Here is a 16,529-nt window from a genome sequence, read left to right as displayed (position 1 = left end):
GAATTCAGGAATAAGTTCCTGGAACTTACTTTTATTGTTTACTTTTGCAGCTCTAGATTCATCAGTGCGTTTTTAATGTTCCATTCCTCCTCAGCCTTGGAGTTTTAGTGAGCTTGGACAACTTAGTCATAGCACTGAAGATTTGCCTCTCATGCTGAGTCAAAATCCCTTTGAGTTTTGCTTGCTGTCCATGGAAAAAAATAAAGTAAAAGGACTTCAAAGAGGTTCACTGATTAGTCTCATTCTAATCATTAAAATATTGCCCAAACCTGATAGTATTTCCTCCCCCCCACTATCAGATAGGTCCCTGTTTTATCTAACAAGCATAGTAATATGACCGCCGTGACCTGGTCTGAGGGGACACCAGTGATTAATTGAACTAACTGTTCCTGAAAGGAGAGAATAGATAAAATAGGTCCCAATTCCAAAAGATAATTAAGGTAGACATGTTCTTTAAAAGCCTGATTTGTAGTCCCTTTGATTTCACTGGGGCTGTTTGCACACCGAAAGTTCGATGCACATTTGGAACCATCACAGTGTTTTTCCTGTTGTCCTCTCTAGCCAAAACAGCAAAGAAAGCTCAGAGATAGGTGTGATTTAAATTCCTCCAATGACTTTTTTTTTTTTTTTGCTTTTCTGTTAAATTATTACCCAATGTCCAGATGCTTATTTGCTGTTAATAGTTTTGACTGCACGTTGGAAAACTGCAGTTGTCTGAAGCCCGTTATTTATCTCCTTTTATCTTTTATTTAGTGGACTGCTTTATATTTGCTTTTTGGGAAACAGCTGAAGACAGATTTCTAGCTGAACTTTAATGACATCTGTAGCAGAAAGTTTCTGCAGTGTTTTTTCATTCCACTTCTGAACTCGGACTAACCTGAGACTTTTTCTTTGCATTCACCATTGCAATCTTAGGTCCAACCTACTGCATACTTACTGAGTTTTTTTCTTCTTTCAAATTATTCAATTCCCCTTTCTAAAACTTTTGTCTACTACCTGTGCTGCAGAACATACTCTTTGTTTGCTAAACCAGCAAATGTATTACCAACACTTTGTACCAAAAAAAAAACCCCAACAGAAACAAGCAATGCAACACAGTTTTGAGGGGAGGTACCATATGTATTAGAGAGTAAAATAAGCTTCCAGCAATGTTTTTTGCTTTGTTCACTTTTTTCTTTTAATGAATGATAGAGAACTGTATTTTAAAAGGTTTAAGAACCTCTCAGAGGTAAATTGTTATCCTTATTGCACTCAGAGGTAAATTGTTATCCTTATTGCACTTATCTTTTTGGCTAAACTTAAAACTGGGTTGGTTAAATTCTAGTGGAACCTGTACCACGAACCAAGTAAACTTACTCAACAATGGAATTTTCTCCTTGTCCTCTAATTTCTTTTAGGATTTCAAAATAGAACTCCAGAGTGGTAAAGTCACACATTAAATCCTTTCTGTAATGACAGTCTGTATCTATCTGTATCACACAACTGTTTTATACATACAGTAATATTTGTATAGCTTAAGGGAATATTGTTCATAAAAATAAGCTTTAAGTCTTCCCAGCCCTGTATAAAGGTTAAAAAGAACTGGGAAAGCCTAAATTCACTTTCTATTTGTAATCCTTCTTGCTCTCTCTCTATAGTGATTATTACATTTACTGCTGAAATTTATACCAGGTATGGCTTAGTACATGATCATCTGCTACTTGACTTAGTCTCTGTCAAAAAGATTTTTTGAAGTGCCTCTCTGATCTTTTCTTCTTTATAATAAAGTAAACCATAGTTTCTGAATGTTTTCTTCTCCATGCTCATCTGGTTTTCTTTTTTTTCTAGCATGTGCTATTTGCTAGAGTTAACAACCCCACCCCCTGCAAATGGGATACACAGACTTTTCAAAGGTTGTACATGACAAAAGATGACCAAACTGGTGGATTTTTATTAAGTTTGCTTTGGCAGTCTTATTCCTAAAGCAGTGAACTCCCTCGCTTGCTTGCTTATTTACTTATTTGTGGCTGAATCAGTATTTTTAGGGTCCCTTTTGTGTCTTTATTTGTTTAAAATCTTGAGCTCTGGCAATCAGAAATAAAGCATTTTGTCTCCAGCGCTGCCGTTTTAAATGCTGCTGCTGAATTTTAACCACTGCATTAGGTTGAAACCTACATGCTGTTAACCACTGAGCCAAAATGAAATCGACCACTGCATTGAAATCAGAGTTGGCAGTTGCATAAGGACTTGAAGGAGTTAGTAATAGCAGTGCACCCATGTTTCTTTTAATGGGGTTTTTATTCTCTGTTTTCAGTTTTAATGGTGCCATTTTGATTTAAAGACTGTTTCTTAATAACAATGCACATTTTTATTGAAATATTTTCAATGTAACTTAAGAAGAAAATAACAATAAAGCCATCCATAAGGAGTGGTTTCCTCAGAAACAAAATGTTCTGCTGCATACTCCCATGATAATGCAGCGTGCTTGTTTTATTTATAAAGCAATCTTGCATAAGAAGATTCCTTCCTGGTTCGTGAATCTTTATTCCTGGTTAAAAAATTGTGAAATGCATTTCATCTTTGTACAGAGGCAAGTTTTGCTAAGGGGAGATTTTTCAGCTTCTGAATTTACATTTTGTAACTTTTCTTTTTGAATCTGCTTCACCAGGCACATGAAAAATGAGCCCTACTTGCATGGTTGACCTCTTAGTCTTTTGAAATTTTTTGTTTCTTATTAATAGGACTGGATCCCTCCCAATTCAGAGCCCATCACCATTACCATAAAGATGAGGAGAATGATGCCTTGGTTGGTGGCCCAGCTCAGCTCACTGATGAAGAGAAATATAGGGATTGTGAAAGGTTCAAGTTTTGCTGCCTCAAATGCGGAACAGAAAATATTTATGACAGTGTCTTTGATGGTTCGGTTAGTTGGATTTTGGTTTTGTGTGTTTTTTTCTTTCTGTTTCACTTCTGTTCATCAATGAGGGAGGAGAAAAAATAGTTATAGAGAGAGCAGCTTTTCAAAGAGGATCCATATGATGTCGGAGAAGATACCATATTGCCTGAGTCCTGCTATTTATAGCTTTGGAAAAGAAATGTGCTGATAGGATAGCGCTGAAATATTTCTTCCTATTTTTGCTTTTCAGCTGTGTCGTCTAGCAGAACATGGGGAGATTATCTGGCTTCATTAATCTGTTTGCCCACAGTCGTGAATGATTGTTGCTGTGACTTTTAAAGGAATCCTTATCTTAACACCTTAGTAACTTCCAGTTCTCTGTTTAATGAAACGTTCCTAGAATAGTGGCAATTTTTTATCCTAAATCACATTAATTGGAACAAAATGTTTTTGAAACTTGTGTTTTTATCTTGCTGCATCCCACCTCCTTTCTTCACAGTGAGGTTTTTTCCTGTGTTATCTTTCTTTCTGACTTTGTGTGTTGGACATAAGAAGTCATAGGGGCACATTCTTGTTGAGAAGTGCTGCCAAAAAATGTATCTCTGACCTTGGATCACAACTTGAACTAGGGCCAAGTATTTAACTCCACAGCAATGTTATATATGTATTAGTCATTGGCAAATTAGCGAGCTTCAGGGTAGTGAAAACCTTGAAAGTGAAAGCAAATAAATCTTTTATCTAAATTAAAAGCAATTATTTGAAGTTAATTTGGACAAGCAGCAGATGTTTTGCATTTTTTTTTAATCAAAATAAAGCAGTCTTTGGAAGCAAGAGGAAAAGGCACAAATCAAGTGATACTTTGTGAATCCTTGACTCTTGTTCGTTACAGCTGTAAATAAGATAGTTCCTTGCATGTAGGCTTGACAAGTTGCAGATGGGCTAACTTGGGGAGAATTGGATGGCAGACTCCTTAGCTAAAAAAAGAGGGGGTGTTGATGGGCAGAGGAGCCCCATCAAACAACAAAAGAAACCACCCCAACCATACACAAACCCTCCCTTCCCCCTAGAATTATTTGGTGGGAGTTTAGGCAAGATATGGCACAAAAGCTAAGTCTTACTTTGAAGGCAAGTTTTATGCAGGCTGTCTGCCCTACCAGGCTGTCCTTATTTTGATGAGAATTCTACCATCCTCATTTCAGCTCCTCACACATCACTCCCAGATTCTCCAATGGTAATGTCAGGTGCTCAGAAGGTTTTGAAATGAAGGGAAATTAGATGATGTAAACCCATAAGCTGTTTTTTGCACTTTGGAGAAAAAAAATGGGATTGTGTTGTCCTTGTTTAAGGAGGTTTGTCTCTTCAGTCCTCTTAAGTTTCATAATTGATAACCACTTTCAGTGTTCTGATCAGTGGAACCGAGCGGAACTTCAGTGGCCCTGACAAAGCAAGCCAGTGTTGTTAAGGGGCAGACAGGGGAGCATGAATTGTCCACAGCTGAATTTTTACACTCAGCATCGTTGTTTGAGTTACTAACTTCACAACAGGTGAAGAAGCATATTCTCCAAAAGACCTTTCATTTAGAAGAAAATGAGACAACTGTAGGTCAGAGAAGTTTTTGGGGGAAGATGGGAAGAAAGAAGGCCTAGATGCTTTTGAAGTCTAATCTTCTGTGATAACTTTTGCTGCTCTCATCTGTTGTAATAATGCAGGCTGCTTTTTTTACACTTCTGCTTGCAGGGGCGATTTATTGAACCCAGCTTGCAAAGGTGCAGTAAGACTGACTGTGAAGAGCCTCCTTTCAACTACGTGGTTCAAATGAGCAACAAATTACTGTTGGATATGAGACGCTTTATCAAAAAATACTATGCTGTAAGTACTCAGAAAATACTCTGCCATATGAAATGAGCTTTCCCAGTGGTGCTGGGGTTTTTGTGACTGTGCTGGAACTTTTTTTTGCCCTGTAGTCCAAGGTAACAGGTTGCAATGTCCAAATCTATCTTTCTGAAAATAATCAGTGAATCATTTCAAATCCTAATTTAGAAGCATCAGTTCAGTCTCAAGTCTAAGTAGTCAGTATTTCAGTTATTGTAACCGTGTCAGCATTATTACAGCTCTCTGTTTTCTAGGTTTTTAGACCAAAAAAAAGTGCAGAATTGATCATCTTAATGCTTGTGAGAAAATCTATGAAGCCTATCAAATATGCAGATATCAATTTCTCATGTAATAGAAATCTGATTCTTTCTGAAACTCAAATTGATGTGTATTATCTGGCACTGTGAAAAACCTTGTAAAAAACTCATTTGAAGTACAACAGGAAGGGAAAGGCAATAAATCTTTCTTCCTAATGATTGGGAGAGGTGAAACAAGGAGAAAGATGGGGAGTTAATTAATTTGATATAATTCTGCTTTGAGGGAGGCAGTACAAGATGTGCAAAGTGCCAATAGTAGTGGTTGGGGCATTTTGGGGGGAAGGAAAAGCATAATATTAGATTTCCATCTTCATACTATCCAAAGTGGTAGCTAGTTAAGGAGAAATAAAATCTATGACTTTGAAATTCTGTCTCACTGTTTTGCATCTCTAGTATGCTGAAAGCATCATATTTGGTGAATTGGCAGCTAGCCATTTTGAGTCACATTTTCATAGGTCTTCTTATCCTGTTGCCTGCCTGCCTGCCTTTTTTGGTTGTCTGACATTGGTTTCACAGCTTTAGGACAGACATTCATACAACCTTTGGATGCTCATAACTTTTGATAGACTCACAGATAAAAGTGGGGTTTGAAAATTTGGCTTACCTAGTACACAGTGTGGGGTTTTTTTTCAGTGTTAACAACGTGGTTTTTCAGACAAGAGCTAAGAATTATCTATAGTTTGGTGTGAAGTGTGCATTTTGTATTCTCCTGTATTAATTGTGATTGTAGGTAAGTGTTTTCTAAGTTCTTTTCTGGAAATGTAATCATTTCTGAAGGTGTAAATAGTTCTTTTGAAGGTCTTTGCATCAAAAGCAGTGCAAAACCTTCCTAGAGGATTTAAATTCAGGTAGTACTTCACAAGGTAGGGATAGGTTGTTCTTTTGTGTTGAAGGTGGGTGACTTGGACAAGTGAAGTTACCAAAATGTGAGCTCTTGCACGACTTTATTACAAAACCCAACTGGCTGCAATATAACCATTCAGTTGATAGGGTTATACTGAAGTTACCAAAATATGAGCTCTTGTATGACTTTATTACAAAACCCAACTGGCTGCAAAATAACCATTCAGTTGATAGGGTTATACATAACGATATTAGAAGATACACTTATTAAAAAGCAAGGCAAAGGAAGTTGTTTACACAGATTGCTTTGTAGAAGTAGTTCCTTCTCATTTAGTTCCTTTCAGATTGCTGTGTGCACATTGCAGGAATACACAATGCCATATGCTAAGTAATTTCTGGCATCTAAAGTGCTAGAATATGCGGGCGTGAGATGTGCAGTTGTAAACTCGATGATGAAAGAAGATAAATAAGAACAAAAAGTGATGGAATATTTTACTCTAGGGTTTGTTGTAATTTTTCTCCTAAGACTAAGCTGTGAACCAAGCTGTGAAATGTTTTAATATTTAGCATTGCAGTATGCTTACACTGTATTAAAAAACCTCTTGAGCATCTTACTACATGGTATATAAAATAATGAAGCATCCTTCCAAAGGAATTTCTTTATCCTTGTAAGTAAAAGCTTTATAAACTCTGTTTTATTTTTAATACAGAGAATTTACTTTTTACCCTAGTTGGCTATAATAATAAGGTTTAAAACTATGATTTGACCGTGAAATACATTCAGACTCTGGAAATGTGAGGCTGTTTTGTTGTAAAAAAAAAAAAAAGTCATTTCCAAATTGCACTATTTTCCCTTTTTAAAAAGGCCTTTCCAGTGAATTGGACAAGTAAACTTTTTTTGTCCTGTTAGCTCTTTGAAAAATCAGATGCTGTGAGTTTTAGTTTATTCCTTTCGTCAAGTGCTTGTAGTGACTGTATAACAGCTGGAGTTGAAATTAATCAAATGGTTGTTTACACTAATATATATAATCCTATAAACTATAAAGACACACCCAGAAGTAGTATGGCAAAGAACTGCCTGAACCAAACTTGGAGATTCTTATTTAACAGTCTCTCATTGTAGTGGTTGCACCTGAACCTGACCAATTTGAAATAGACAGATGCATTGTCTAACTTTGTCACATCTTCTTTCTTCTTATTTCCTCTTTTTTTTTTGGCTCTCACTGTAGTTTGTGTGTTGGTCAAATGTCACACAGTACAGCAAGATAAAATGCAATCATGATTTTTTTTTTATACCTTTAAAATAAAGAGCTACCTTTTATACAGGCAGCCCTAATGGAGAGCCTGATCAACAGCTCATTGACATGAAATGAGCTCACTTTATTCTTTCAGTGAGCTTTGAATCAGGTTGGTTTTTAAGTGTGGGAGATCACTGCATCTTGTTTCCTTTAGTCTATTTAGTGTTTAGTCTATTGAAATGCTTTTGTGTATGGCTGTGTAAATTTAGTGCCATGAAAATCTAAAAGTGGAAAAATCTTCTTACCCCTTTTCTTGGCACGGGGAACTCAAATAAATACAAGGCTGAAAATACTTCTTTCTTTTACCAGGGTGCAAATGAAGGTGTGTAAAGAGAATTTTGTGCACTTCCCAAAGTCACACTGGTTTTCTAAATTACTCATCTTTATATACAATTGACTGCAACCATTTTTTTTGCCATTAAACACTGTCATACTTTATATCTGTCTCCCTGAACATCTCTACCATTCCCCTACTATTTATCAATCTCTTAATGGTATTAACAATACGCATCGTAATCATCTTACACCTAACTGTAAATAGATCTCCAAAAATGCCATGCAAAGGTTTTATTTCTTTTCCAGAAATGCATTATTCTAGGAGAAATTGTTCCTGTTGTGTGCTTGCTTGCTTTTCTTTTCTTTTTTTTATTTTAATTCTGCTTCAGAAGAGCAAATAGATGAAAAGAGAGAGAAACGCTAGCTAATCTAAATTGGGAAATGAAGAGGGCTTTTTTAAGCATGAAAATTTCATCATCTTGTCAGCTGGCAGAATGCCTGCTGTGTGGATTCACAAAGGCTAAGAATTACACTTTCATGAAATTTTCCTCACTAACTGCCCTGGTTAATTTGAAAGATAACCCACTGTTCTAATTCATTCCTCAATTGGGCGGTGCAGGTTTTATCTTTGATCTGACAAAGCATTTGTGTTAATCGTTTTGGCCCTCTACTAGACACTCTTGGGATTGTGCTTTTACAATAAATGTGTCTGTGATAGCTCTTTAGTCTATTATACTTACAATAGATCCATAGAACTGGTAATTAATTCTGTACTGCTTTGGAAATGGGGAAGAATAGGTGTAGCTCTGTCAAGTGCTGCTGGGAAGTTTGTTTAGCTAGTTCATTTTTGAAGTGTTACCCTCAGCCATCAATGAAACATCCATGCTAGGGAATGGATGAAAGCTGGAATCTGCAAGCATAAATGGGAGGGGAGGGGAAAAACCCCACAACCAAAACCCAACTGACCAGCTTTTGTGCATAAGGAGAGTGTCATTTCATTTATAGTAAGTGGATCTAATGATTATGATGCAAACTGTTTTGTGTTTCCCACTAGAATATTCAAATGCTCATTTTTGAGCACTTGATAAATAAATGCCAACTCTCAGATCCCCTTTTAAAAAGCCCTGTAAAAAATCAGCATTCACATCCAGAAAATGAATCCCATATCTTACTCAGCTGGGGAGGTGTTAATTTTGCCAGCTAAAAAGAACTGAATAAACAAGGCCAATGGATTTTATATGCCGTTATTGCCACCAGCAAAATTCCTGCTGAACTGGTTGGACTGGGAAGCTGTTGTCCTGGAAGCAGCAGGTTTTTAATCTTGTTTTCAAATACACACCTCTGGCATTCTTAGTAGTGTATTTATAGGCCAAACCCTATTTTTAGATAGATACTGTTTATATGCCATCTAGTTCAGGGTATATGGCATCCTTAAATCTTTTTATGTTTTTCAGAATGCACAAAATGATGCAAATTTCAGAAGGACTGTAGAAAATATAAGAGGAGGGGATAGGAAAGATATCTTGATTCAGCCTGTTTTGCACTGGGTTTGTCTTACTGCCTTTTTCTACCGGACCGCTGTAACCCGCAGGCAGAAGTGAGTTGGAAGGCTATTGAACACAGCTAAATAACTTTATACTGTTCAGCTGGGAAAATTCAGTGTTCAATAGCCCTCAAAATTTCTCATTTCATACCTGTGGTGGGGTGGTGTACTGCTTGCACATTAGGTCGCAGTATAAAAGCACGTTGACACTCTTTTTCAAGCCAGTTCAATTATTGTTTTCTATATATTCACATATATATTTCTCTTCTGACTGTTGCAGAGAAGTTCTTGGGTTCTGCATTACTATTTCGTGCCCTTAAAAAAGGTGAAGGATTTATAAAGAAGGTAATGTTGTAAGAGACAGTAGCATTCACACAGGTTTTGGGATTGCACGGCGTGTTTGCTAAAGAGAACAAAGATGACCGGGCTCTTTGTGAACCTGGCCTATCCCATGCTTCAGTCAAGTGTAATGCCAACAACCCACAGGTGTACACCACGTGAACAGGTGAAAAAGTGATTGTAGCTGATGGTGATGACTTCTGTCATCATGGTCTTGCAACAGTCATGTGTTGAAAGCTTTTTTTTGTTTGTTGGTTTAGTGGATGGATAGGAATAGGAAGTTTCTTCAGCTTGAGGGAAGCCAATAGTACAGTATTTTGTTGTTGTGCTGATAGTACTGGGGTTATATGGAACACTGGAGCACCTCTCCTATGAGGACAGGCTGAGAGAGTTGTTCAGTTGGAGAAGAGGGGGCTCTGAGAAGACCTTATTGTGGCCTTCCAATATCTGAGAAAGCTGGGGAGGCACGTTTTAGGGCGTCACATAATGATAGGACTGGAGAGAATGGATCCAAGGTAGAGGAGGGGAAATAAAGATTAGAGACATTAGGAAGAAATCCTTCACTATGATGGTGGTGAGACACGGGAAGAGGTTGCCCAGGGAGGTGGTGGAAGCTCCATCCCTGGATGTTTTTAAGGCCAGGCTGGGTGTTGCTCTGGGCAACCTGATCTAGTGTGAGGTATCTCTGCCCATGGCAGGGGGGTTGGAACTAGATGATCTTTGATGTCCCTTCCAGCCCTGATAATTTTATGATTCTGTAATTGTGAGACCAGTTAATGTGGTAGTCACAATCAGTTACCTAGGCACTGCTGTGGGATTATCTCCAGTGATTATTTTGAGTCCTTCCTGTTTGTATTCAGATGGGGATCTGAGCCTTTTCTGAGTTTGAACTTGTTATCACTGGCATTGTGGCTTATACATATAGGAACCGAGCCATTTATTTTTAGTATTGAAAGCTTCCAAGTCAAGGCAGAATGAAAAGTAATTGGAATGAAAGATAGAAGATTAATGTGATTCCATTCACAGTTTACTGGGGACCTGAGAAGGGAGGGTAGAGAAGCTGCCACTAGATTATCAGGAGCTTTCTCCTCCCCTCCACAGTAGCATTTTCTGATTCTTTCCTTGATTGCTGTTGATAAATAGGCTGTATTTGGCATCCTGTTTTGGCTAACCAGGAGGAAATTAGTGATATCTTGATGGTAGAGCAGAGCAGTCAATATTCTGCCATCTAGGAAAGTTACACATCTGTCTGATAGAGTTTATGTTTATTGAGTAATGAGAGGTAACCCTTTGGTCACCATCTGTAGTGCCTTTTGGGGATGAGTAAGCAGTTATTTGTCACGGCACTCATAGTGTCTATTAACTGGAATTGATTCACTGTTACAGCAACTTCTCCATGATCTGCCCTGTAAAGGAATTGTTTGGTTTAGACTTGGAGCATCAATATGATTTTTAGTGAAGTGTTTCAAAGCAATGATCGATACATCTTTACAAAGGCTTTAACTCTCTTCATTGGATTTTACTAGCCATGGCAATCTTGCATCCATCTCACTGATGACTGAATGAGGCTGAGTGTGACTCTGCACTCCAAATTTTAGCCACTGGGAAGGAGTGAGCACAAGCAAAGAAGCTATATCTGGTTGCTCTTGATTGCTCCTAGTTCACAGAATCACAGAAACATTCAGGTTAGAAAAGACACTCAGGATCACCAAGTTCAACTCATAACTCCACAAGGTGCACCCTAAACCATATCCCCAAGCACCACATCCAGATGACTTTTAAGCACATCCAGGGTTGGTGACTCCACCACCTCCCTGGGCAGCTCATTCTAATGCCTGACCACTCTTGATGGGAAAAAAGGTTTTCCTGATATCCACTCTAAACCTACCCAGTGGCAGCTTGAGGCCATTCACTCTTGTTCTATCACTAATCACCTCTGAGAAGAGACCATCACCAAGCTCTCCACAAGGTCCTTTCGGGTACCTGTAGGCAGTGATGAGGCCTCCCCTCAGCCTCCTTTTTAGCCAACTAGCCATCCTCAGCTCCTTCAGTCACTCCTCATAAGATTTATTCTCCAGGCCCTTCCCCAGCTTCATTGCCCTCCTCTGCACTCACTCCAGCACCTCCACATACCTCTTGTGATGAGGTGCCCAAAACTGAACACAATATTCTGCAGTCTGGTACCTTGCCAGAGAAGACTTAATGACTCTAGATACCTCTCTCAGGCCTTTACAGAAGAGGCTTATCAGGCTGTCCACCACGTGGAACAGGTTCTAAGAAATGGGGATTGCTTCAATAGAGTTAAACTAACTTTGTAATTTCCTCTGTAGGTAGAATGCAGGAATGTAAGGGCTTATTATCACAATAATTTGTCTGCTTAGGCTTCTAAATGGCACTATTGTGAAGATCACGTCGCAGAAAGTGTGCCCAGAGGTAAATATGGTCATGGTTATGATTGCCACCAAGTGTGTAATGTTTACCTAGGTGATTGAATCACTCATATAATAACAAGATGTTGCTGTCTTCAGAGGATTACAGAATTCACTGGCTTTGAAGGCACTCTGTTGGAACTGATCTGTTGCCCCAGCTGAAGCAATGATGAGTTTTGGCAACACTTGGAGAGCCTGTTCGTGCTGCGTCGGAGAGATATGGTTGCAGCTTTGTGTATCTGATCTGACTTTAAACTCGCTGCAAAGTGTGTAGCTTTAAGCATCACAGGAGCAGTACTTGCTAAGAGATTCTGTAGCCAAGAATTTAAGCTCTTGGGCACATATGTGCACTCTGTGGGGATGTCTGCCACAGCTGCATTGCTAATAGTGCCTGAACAAGCTACTTTGAGAGAGAGCAGAAGTGTCCTTTGGATAACTTGGACTGGCAGAGGTGCTATGGATGCTATGCAGCTTTGTAGGATTTGCTTCTTCTGAAACAATTGCAACAACAAATCATGAGTCACAGGAGGACTTAGGACAAGTGGGTGAGCTTGAAGAGATCAGTGTTCATCTTTCTTCTTTTTTTACAATAGTTTTAGGGAGCCATTTAAAATCTCTTCAGGGTTTTGTGACATTCAGTTGAAATTTTTGATGGCAAAGAATCCCACCAGTCTCTAATGAGAGACATTACAAGAAGCAGAACTCCAAGAAAAAGTCACTTTAAGACTAAATCAGTTTAAAACCACCAATTCTCATGGAATTCTCATGGAATTTTGATGCAGTTAATGCCTTATGCTACGATAACTTGTTGTTCTAAGTTATTATTTAGACTGGATCTTAGGAATAAATTCTTCAGTACAAGGGTGGTGAGACTCTGGAATAGGCTGCCCAGGGAGATTGTGGATGGCTCCTCCCTGGGGATGTTGGATGAGGCCTTGAGCATTCGAGTCTAGTGGAGAGGCATCCTTGCCCGTGATGGGGAGGTTGGAGTAGATGATCTTTAAAGTCTCTTCCAACGTAAGCCGTTCTGCAACTATCAAAGAAGGCTGTCTATGTTACTGAGCAGAAACTTTTAATAGGTTGGCCTCAAATAGAATCATAGAATCAGTCAAATTGGAACAGACCTCCAAGATCATCCAGTCCAACCTAGCACCCGGCCCTAGCCAGTCAACTATACCGTGGCCCTAAGTGCCTCATCCAGGCTTTTCTTGAACACCTCCAGGGACAGTGACTCCACCACCTCCCTGGGCAGCCCATTCCAATGCCAATCACTCTCTCTGACAACAACTTCCTCCTAACATCCAGCCTAGACCTCCCCTGGCACAACATGAGACTGTGTCCCCTTGTTCTATTGCTGGTTGCCTGGGAGAAGAGACCAACCCCCACCTGGCTACAACCACTAGCAATGCTTACACTGCTCAAGCATCCTTCAGGAGATGCAGAGCTAAAATCTGAAACTGAAGAGACCACATTTTCACTTAACATGGTCCTTTTCACAAGGATAAGTTTATTTGACATTTGTAGCCTAAAGATAATGTCTTTGTCAGAAGTGTTTTCTTAGAAGGCACTGATAATACAGAAATCCCTGATCCAGTGTTGGTGTTACTGAGTAAAAATTACTTGCTGTAAGCCTTTAAAAAAAAAACAATCCAAACTGAAGTGGGTCCAGCTGTGGTAATCAGAGTTGAATTGGCATAGAATCATAGAATGGCTTAGATTAGAAAGAACCTTTAGAGGTCATCTACTCCAGTCCCCCCCACACTCCAACTATGGGCAGGGACACCTCTCAACTAGACTTTTCTGCTCAAGACCTTGTCCAACCTGGCCTTGAACACCCCCAGGGAGGAGGCATCCACAACTTTCTTGGGCAGCCCATTCCAGAGTTTCACCACCCTTTTGCTGATTTGAGGTTAACTGGAATATTCTAATGAGAGTAATTAGATTATTGGCTGTGAAAAGAAAATGCCAGTGATGTCTATATCACCCATTTGTTCTGCTGAGAGATAAAAACCCAAGAAACATAACAAAGTCAGTCAGTGTTTGGCTGGCTGCCATTTGTTTCACTAATTCTTCTGCCTGGACCTGTATAGCTCAAACTAATCACTTTGCTTTTAACTCTTTATATGACTTCCTGCATCTCACCCCTTGCACAGAAGAGATTCTGAGATAAGGGAGAAAGGGTGGAAAGAAGGAGGAGACTTGGCTTGAAAACCTTCCTGGGTGGCTCTGCTGTTCGGGAGGGGTTTGGTATTTCTGTATTACTTTTAACTTGTTGCATATAGCTGTAAATATCTCTATATATTGTGTATAGATGCTTGTAAATTGTGCCATGCTGTAAATATAGCTTCATTCCTTAACTTCCAGCTGGCTGAGTTAGCCTGCTGAGTTTGTGGAAATGCAGGACACTCCCAAACTACCAGAACACTGAAGAAATTCTTCCTAAGACCCAATCTAGACTTGCTCTCCCTCAGCTTAGAACCATCTCCCCTTGTCCTATTGCTAGGCACCTTTAGAAAAAGTTCCTCTGTAGCCTTCCTGTGGGATCCCCTCAGCTACTGCAAAGTAGCTCTAAGGTGTCCCCCTGGAGTCTTCTTTTCTCTAGCCTACACATTGACTGCTACATACAGGTGAAAACCTGTTTAGATTCATAGAATCAGCCAGGTTGGAGGAGACCTCCAAGCTCATCCAGTCCAACTTAGCACCCAGCCCTATCCAATCAACCAGACCATGGCACTAAGTGCCTCATCCAGGCTTGTCTTGAACACCTTTTATAGGTGTTAGGTCTAGGAGCACAGCTTTAAGATGTGCTTACTGAAATAAGGGTCTGCAGTCACATCCCCCTGTCCCCCACAGGAGGCATCCAGAGCAGTCATTTGCTTAATGCCTGAGGGTTAGAAAAGAAAATAGAAATCCACTTGCACAGCTCTAAGGTTTTTCAGAATCAGAACTTCCAGGAACCAAGCTGAAAGGTCTAAACCACCCATCTGATCCTTGACTGCTTACATCCATTTTCACTTGCTGCACCAAATACTAAATAACACCAAGTACTAAACAGGTGTTTAAGTTGAATATAAATCTCCAAAATAGTATCCTAACAACAAAGCTTCTATGAGATGAGATTTTGAACACTAGAATCACTTCTGCTGAGGAACACCTCATTTAATTTTTGTAAGAGTACTTTAGCAAGAAATAGAACAGCAGCCAACCATTACTGCAAGGATTCTGTGACAATTTTAACTGCTTTAAGCCAGAAAAATGAAAATGCTGCTTCTTTACATCTCAGGATAGGAAAAAGACCCATTCCCATTGTACCAAGGCAAAGCATACTGAAGAAAACACAGATGTTGTTCATGTAAGCACTCTGTCATCTCACAACCCTCACGAGTTTCTCATTCAATAATCTTCAGGACCATGAACTATGAAAGGCAACATCAAACTAAAATGTTTCTAAAGTGTCCAAAATAATTTGTTTCACAACTACTCTACTCCAAATTTCATTTAAAGCTTTCTGTTAAAGCTGAAGGCAGGTTCTTAGTGAAGACTAGAAAATTAAGGACAGGTAACTTAGGATTTCTTACAATGATTATATAGTGTTCCATATTTTGTTCTTTTATGTGAAAAGACCCCAAGTGGAGGGCTTTAGAGCTGCCTTCTGATACCTGAAGAGATCCTCCCAGGGAGATGGTGGAGTTGCCATCTCTGGAGATGTTCAAGAAAAGACTGATGAGGCATTTAGTGCCATGGTCTAGTTAATTGAATAGGGCTGGACTGGATGATCTTAATTGGATAGTTTGGACTGGATGGATAGGTTGAATGGGATGATCCTGGATGTCTCTTCCAACCTGGCTGATTCTATGATCCTACAGGAATGCTGGAGAGGGACTTTTCATAAGTGTGTCTGGCACCAGGACAAGGGGGAATGATTTGAAGCTGAGGCAGAGTAGGTTTAGATTGACTGGAAAACAAGTATGAACTCCCAAATGGTGTTTTCTCAAGAAGATTAACATAGCCACTCTTGTCAGTATCATCCCAGAGATGGTATTTTAATTGGCATTTCACTGTCCTGGTGGACAGCAAGTTCTCCATGGGACAGCAAGGTGCCCTTGTGGCCAAGAGGGCCAATGGTGTCCTGGGATGCATTAGGAAGAGTGTGTCCACTAGTGTGGGAGGTTCTTCCCTTCTACTCTGCCCTGATAAGACCATACCTGGTTCACCCTGTCTGGTTCTGGGCTCTCCAGTTGAAGAGAGACAGAGATTTGCTGGAGAGAGTCCTACGGAGAGCTACAAGGGCAGTTGTAAGACATGGACATTTCTCCTGCAGAGAGAGACTGAAAGATCTGGGAGTGTTTAGTCTTGAGAAGAGAAGGCTAAGAAGGAGATCTTATCAATGCCTATAAATATCTGAGGGGTGGGTGTCAAGATGAAGGTGGTGGTCTCTTTTCAGTGGTGCCCAGCAACAGGACATGTAACAGTAGGTACAGGAGATTCCACCTCAACATGAGGAGACACTTTATGCTGAGAGTGACAGGCTGCCCAGAGAGACTGGGAAGTCTCCTTCTCTGGACATATCAAAACCCCACCTGAACACCATCCTGTGCAGCCTACCCTAATTAATCCTGCTGTGGCAGAGGGGTTGGATTTGGTGATCTGTGGAGGTCCTTTCCAGCCCCTAACATTCTGAGATTCTGTGATTTTTTTTTCCTAGTGTTCTTTTTTCCTTTTTCACTTGTGACATCC

At 39.7% G+C, this 16,529-nt stretch overlaps 1 protein-coding gene across 1 annotated transcript in view; it reads left to right on the top strand.

The window, feature by feature from the left end:
• The window catches only part of POLA1 (DNA polymerase alpha 1, catalytic subunit), a 256,555-nt gene that overhangs the window by 111,793 nt on the left and 128,233 nt on the right, over window positions 1–16,529 (top strand). The window contains 2 exon segments of the mRNA XM_064151984.1: window positions 2,721–2,902; window positions 4,613–4,744. Coding sequence (XP_064008054.1) covers window positions 2,721–2,902; window positions 4,613–4,744 — 314 coding nt within the window.

This window comes from Pogoniulus pusillus, chromosome 12 (assembly GCF_015220805.1).
Source record: "Pogoniulus pusillus isolate bPogPus1 chromosome 12, bPogPus1.pri, whole genome shotgun sequence".
NCBI lineage: Eukaryota > Metazoa > Chordata > Aves > Piciformes > Lybiidae > Pogoniulus > Pogoniulus pusillus.
The sequence above is the reverse complement of the archived record's forward strand: the minus strand, read 5'-3'. Positions and strand labels throughout refer to the sequence as shown.